The following is a 6041-nucleotide window of genomic DNA, read 5'->3' on the forward strand; positions in this document are numbered from 1 at the left end:
TTGCTTTGATTGGTAAACCAGTTTTCATAAACAGAGATCTGTAGAGAGAAACTGTAAAGAAAGGTACTAATATTAGAAATAGCTATATGTTATTTTAACTTTGTTTTGCTTTATAAAATTGTGTGTGTGTAGGGGGGGGGGGGTTAGTTCCTTCTTTTTTTCTCTCAGTTGGAACCACAGTGCTGGGATTCTGGCTATATATTTTTTTTTTTGTTACATTTGTACCCCACGCTTTCCCACTCATGGCAGGCTCAATGCGGCTTACATGGGGCAACGGAGGGTTAAGTGATTTGTCCAGAGTCACAAGGAGCTGCCTGAGGTGGGAATTGAACTCAGTTCCTCAGTTCCCCAGGACCAAAGTCCACCACCCTAACCACTAGGCCACTCCATATGAGCCTCCATGCACAATTACTAGGAGAATTTTCTCCTTTTGCAATAGATCCATCCTCCCACAGTTTTATAATGGTATTGTTAATATGAAAAAGTGACATCACCTGCCCAAGTTTGCAGATTATACATAGCAGGGGCATAGCTACAGGGGGGTCTCGGGGTCCTAGGCCCCCTCAGTCGGAAGCACAGGTATACGGCGCGATATCTCTCTCCCTCTACCGTCTCTCCACCTGCCCACAGTCTGGCATATTCCCCTTATCTCCTGCTCCCCCCGGTGCTGCAGTCTTCTGACCTTCCAGCAGCTTTGCAGATCAAGGCAGTCTAATTGGCTGCAGGCCTGGAAGTCTTTCTTCTGTACCACTTCCTATTCCTGCATAGGTGGGATGATGCAGAGGGAAAGCTTCCAGGGCAAGCAGGTGACAAGGTTGCCTTGATCTACGAAGCTGCTGGAATTCTTGGAAGACTGCAGCGCCGTGGGAGAGGGAGAGAAGAGGAAGACGCCAGACTGGGGGCGGGTGGAGGGAAGGAAGAAAGATGCCGGGCTGTGTATGTGGGGTGGGTGGGAGGGAAGAGAATGCACCCATAGGGGTTGGGGAGAGAGAGGTCCAATGCACCCATGGAGGAGGGAGAGAGATGGATAATGAACCTGGGGGGGGGGGGGAGATTGCAGGGAGTGGGGGTGGGAAGAGAGAGCTGGAATGAGGGCATGGGGAAGAAAGGTGGGGAAAGATGTTGAACCCACAGGGGGGGAGAGAGAGAGAGGGAAAGAGAAGATGGACCTGCAGAGGGAGGGGGAGAGAGAGAGATATGGGGAGGGGGTGGGGAGAGATGTAGGATAGCAGAAGACAGAGAAGGGGAATTGTATATAGCCACATGCTTTTTATTTACGTTGACTATATTTCAAATCATTTTACAGAACTGTTTTCATTTGTTCTACCTATTATTTTGCCTATAGCTTCCACCAATCTGCAGTTTCTCTCTCTTGTTACCTTTTGGTAGTTAACAGATTTATTATTAATGTCTGCAATGACTTGGGGCCAGGATTATTCTGCATCTGCTCTGCCCCTAATCATTTGGCTTCCCATCAAAGCTTGCATTTTATGAGTCTGAAACAAAATGATTAAAATCAAAAAGATAAACCCAAGCAAGTTTTTAAAGGGTGAAATACTTCTGTGCATGAAAAAAAAAAAAAAAGAGTTGGACCCGGTGGTGATTGTATCCAGTGAGTTTAAGTTGACCAAACAGCAAAATAAGGCCACAAAAAAAAAAAAAAAAATTTCAGAAGGATGCTTGGATGCATAGAGAGAGGAATGGCCAGCAGGAAAATGGAGCTGATAGTGCCTCTGTACGAGGAGACCTTATTTGGGGCCCTTTTTAGTAAGCTGCACTATAGGTGCGCTAACGCTAGAGACACCCATAGGAATATATAGGTGTCTCTAGCGCTTGCGTTCTCTTATTTTTAGTGTGCGCTAAAAATGCTAGTACACCTTAGTAAACAGGGCCCTTGGATTATTGTGTGCAATTCCAGAGGCTTCATCTTTAAAGAGATATAAACAGGATGGAGTTGGTCCAGAGGACAGATACAAAAATAGTCAGTGGTGGTAGTCATAAATTGTATGAGCACAGGCTTAAAAGTCATTTTTGGGGAAAAAGTGAGAGAGGAGGGATATTTAAATACCTTCATGGTATAATTGCACAGAAGGTGGGCTAATTTCAGTGAAATGGAAACTCTGGAATTAGGAGTTATAGAATGAAGATGAAAGGGAGACTCAGGAGTAATCTTAGGAAATATTTCTTTAAGGAAGCAGTTGTGAATGCATGATGCAGCCTTCCAGTGGAGGTGGTAGAGATGAGGGTGGTACCTGAATTTAAGAATGCATGGGACAAAGTACATAAGATCTCTGAGGGAGATGAAGGGATGTAGAGTTAGTAGTTGGTATAAATGGGCGACTGGATAGGTCATGTGAATCTCTGTTTTCTGAGTAATTGGCCTTTAATTCTACTGCTCTGGGAGTAGACATCTTAGCAAGAAAGTCACAAATACCTCACACTCGAATCCGTCTGGTCTGTTGGCCTTAATGTTTCAGATGACATCACACAGCCTATGGAAGTTAATCTTATTATGTTTCATGTGTGATGATACGGGAGAACCCATGGTTGTAAGAATGTCACCAAACATTGAAAGGGGGTGTAGCATTTTAAAACTAAAGATCAGTATCTAGTGGGTACTTTCTTCTACTAGAACCTGGGAAGTGCTGCTGTTTTGAAATAACTGGTTTGTTTTGTACCCAGGTTCGAGACGCAGCAATGAACAGTTTAGTGGACATCTACAGACATGTTGGTGAACGAGTACGGGCGGATCTCAGTAAGAAAGGATTGCCGCAGTCACGGTAGGTGAAAAGCCTGTGCATTTTCCTGGTCTGCCTTTGCTATTTATGGGGCCTGTTTCAACACAAGTACTGATGATTTTGTTTTGCGGAAATTAATTTGGTGATAGTGTTTGCTAGTTGGAATGCACAATTCAGTTTTAGCTCCGGTTTTCCAATGAAAGCATTCCCTACTTGATTAGATTGTAAGCTCTGCCGAGCAGAGACTGTCTCTTCATGTTCAAGTGTGCAGTGCTGTGTATGTCCAGTAGTGCTATAGAAATGATTAGTAATAGTAGTAGTACTTGGTGGCATTAATCATACAGCAGGTTTTGAGAGGGTCAGAAGTGGTTAACTGACTCTTATTATAGTAGTGTTCTACAGATGTCCATGCTAAGTAGTAAAGTACAATCTCCAATCCAATTGTTGTTGTTTTTTCATATTTTACTTCTTTAAATATAAGCTAGATGCTTCAAAATATCAAATTGCCCATGTGTTGACTCTTCTTTTGGTGTTAATTCCTAGACTTTTTTTTTTTACTGTAGTACAATTGATTTTTTTTTTTGTTTTGTTACATTTGTACCCTGCGCTTTCCCACTCATGGCAGGCTCAATGCGGCTTACGTAACCACTAGGCCACTCCACCACTGTTGCTACTATTTGAGATTCTACATGGAATGTTGCTATTCCAACATTCCATGTAGAAGTCGGCCCTTGCAGATCACCAATGTGGCCGCACAGGCTTCTGCTTCTGTGAGTCTGACGTCCTGTCAGACTCACAGAAACGGAAGCCTGCGCAGCCTTCTACATGGAATGGAATGTTGCTAGTGGAATAGCAACATTCCATGTAGAATCTCCAATAGTAGCAACATTCCATGTAGAATCTCCAATAGTAATTTTATTTTTGTTACATTTGTACCCTGTGCTTTCCCACTCATGGCAGGCTCAATGCGGCTTACATGGGGCAATGGAGGGTTAAGTGACTTGCCCAGAGTCACAAGGAGCTGCTTGTGCCTGAAGTGGGAATCAAACTCAGTTCCTCAGTTCCCCAGGACCAAAGTCCACCACCCTAACCACTAGGCCACTCCTCCTGAGTTAAAAAAAAAAGTCGCATTTTTATTATCATAGTAACATAGTAGATGACGGCAAAAAAGACCTGCACGGTCCTTCCAGTCTGCCCAAGAAGATAAATTCATATGTGCTACTTTTTTATTTGTACTGTCCTCTTCAGTGCACAGACCGTATAAGTCTGGCCAGCCCTATCTCCGCCTCCCAACCACCAGTCCCGCCTCCCATCACCAGCTCTGGCACAGACCGTATAAGTCTGGCCAGCCCTATCTCCGCCTCCCAACCACCAGTCCCGCCTCCCATCACCAGCTCTGGCACAGACCGTATAAGTCTGCCCAGCACTATCCCCGCCTCCCACCACCAGCTCTGGCACAGACCGTATAAGTCTGCCCAGCACTATCCCCGCCTCCCACCACCGGCTCTGGCACAGACCGTATAAGTCTGCCCAGCACTAGCCCCGCCTCCCAACCACCAGCTCTGCCACCCATTCTAGGTTAAGCTCCTGAGGATCATATTTGATTTATTTCCCTCTGTATTTTTTTTGTTTAATCTCCTTTATGCTAGTTTTACTTGTAGCTACAGTTTGATGTTTGTACTGTTTTGTACTCTGCTTTGTACATCTTTTGATTGTAAAAGTGGACTGTAAATGATGCAATTAAATGAAACTTTGAAGTCATAAGTGACATCAGACACAATTTGAACTAATTGGCTACTGTTCAGTGTGATGCTATCTGTAACACCTCTATCTTTGAAGAATTCAGGGGAATTGGATTAAAATCAGAGTTAGTAGCTTACTATGGAAAGGGGATGGGACTTGATATACTGCCTTTCTGTAGTTACAAAGTGGTTTACAGTACATATTATATACGGGCACCTTATTCTGTGCCTGGGGCAATGGAGGATCAGGTGACACTTGTCCAGAGTCACAAAGAGCTGCAGTGGGAACTGGACCTCTGGTTCTCAGGTCACTGCACTAACTGTTAGGCGGCTACTCCTCCACTCAACTATGGGTTCGTTTTACTAAGGTGCAGTAATTGATTTAGCATGTGTTAACTGCCACGCAGCCCATTGTATACATGTGGGCTGCATGGCACCTAACACACACTAATTTGTTAGTGTGTGCTAAATCCGTTAGTGCTCCTTAGTGAAAGGACCCCTATGTTCATTAGGGGGTTATTTTACCAAGCTGTGATAAAAGGGGGCCTGCGCTAGTGTCAGCCTGTGTTTTCAATGAGCGCTGAGACCCCCTTTTACCACAGTGAGTAAAAGGTTGTCTGTCTTTTTTTTTTAAAAAGAAATGGCCTTATGTGGCAAGTGAATCACTTGCCGCGCGGTCATTTTGGGAGGAGCACTTACTGCCACCCATTGAGGTGGCGGCAAGGGTTCCCACTCTAACCCAACGGTAACCAGGCAGCGTGTGGTAGTGCCCGATACCGCCGGGTAAACAAAGGTGCTAGAAAAATGAAAATATTTTTGTAGCGCCGGAAGTGGTGTGCGCTGGGGGTGGGAACTACCGCCGTGCTGCTGCGGTAGTTCCGAATTAGCGAGCGGTAAGCCCACATTGGGTTTACAGCCACTTCGTAAAAGACCCCCTAGATGCAGGGTGTATAGTGCCACGGGTTACATGAGCTGATCACACTTTACTGCCTGGTGATTGAATGACCTTTTTGATTATGCAAACAGTTAAATCATGTCTTGTTATATACAAGGTTACTGTACTGCCAGTTTTGTTTATATCTGATTAATCTACATCAAAATTTGCAGATTTCATTATAAATTGCTTAAGCACTGTACATTGTTTTTTGTACTTTCCAACAGGCTGAATGTAATCTTTACAAAGTTCGATGAAGTTCAGAAATCAGGAACCATGATACAATCTTCAGCTGGTGAGCAGCAGTAATCTTCATATGTCTTTATGAGGTAGTTTGTGCTCTGTGGGGCCCTTTTACTAAGCAGCGGTAAGCCCACTGCGAGTTTACCATGTGCCCGATCTGTAACTACCGCCGGATTTCCGCAGGATCCTAGCGGTAGTTCCCACCCCTAGCGTGTGCCATTTCTGGCATTACAAAAAGGTCTTATTTTTGTGGCACCGAAACTTAACTGGCAGTAAGCTGCGCTGCTCAGTTACCACCGGGTTAGCACGGAAGCCCTTACCACCACCTCAGTGGGTGATGGTAAGGGCCCTCTCCCCCTTCGAAATGGTCGCACGGTAAATGTT

At 44.7% G+C, this 6041-nt stretch overlaps 1 protein-coding gene across 1 annotated transcript in view; it reads left to right on the forward strand.

The window, feature by feature from the left end:
• LOC115475139 (CLIP-associating protein 1-like) overlaps positions 1-5723 on the forward strand; it is a 114121-nt gene extending 108398 nt beyond the window's left edge. Inside the window, exons 7-8 of the mRNA XM_030210879.1 lie at positions 2683-2780; positions 5642-5723. Coding sequence (XP_030066739.1) covers positions 2683-2780; positions 5642-5723 — 180 coding nt within the window. The remainder of the gene's footprint in view (positions 1-2682; positions 2781-5641) is intronic.
• Positions 5724-6041: the final 318 nt, after the last annotated feature.

This window comes from Microcaecilia unicolor, chromosome 7 (genome assembly GCF_901765095.1).
Source record: "Microcaecilia unicolor chromosome 7, aMicUni1.1, whole genome shotgun sequence".
Lineage (NCBI taxonomy): Eukaryota > Metazoa > Chordata > Amphibia > Gymnophiona > Siphonopidae > Microcaecilia > Microcaecilia unicolor.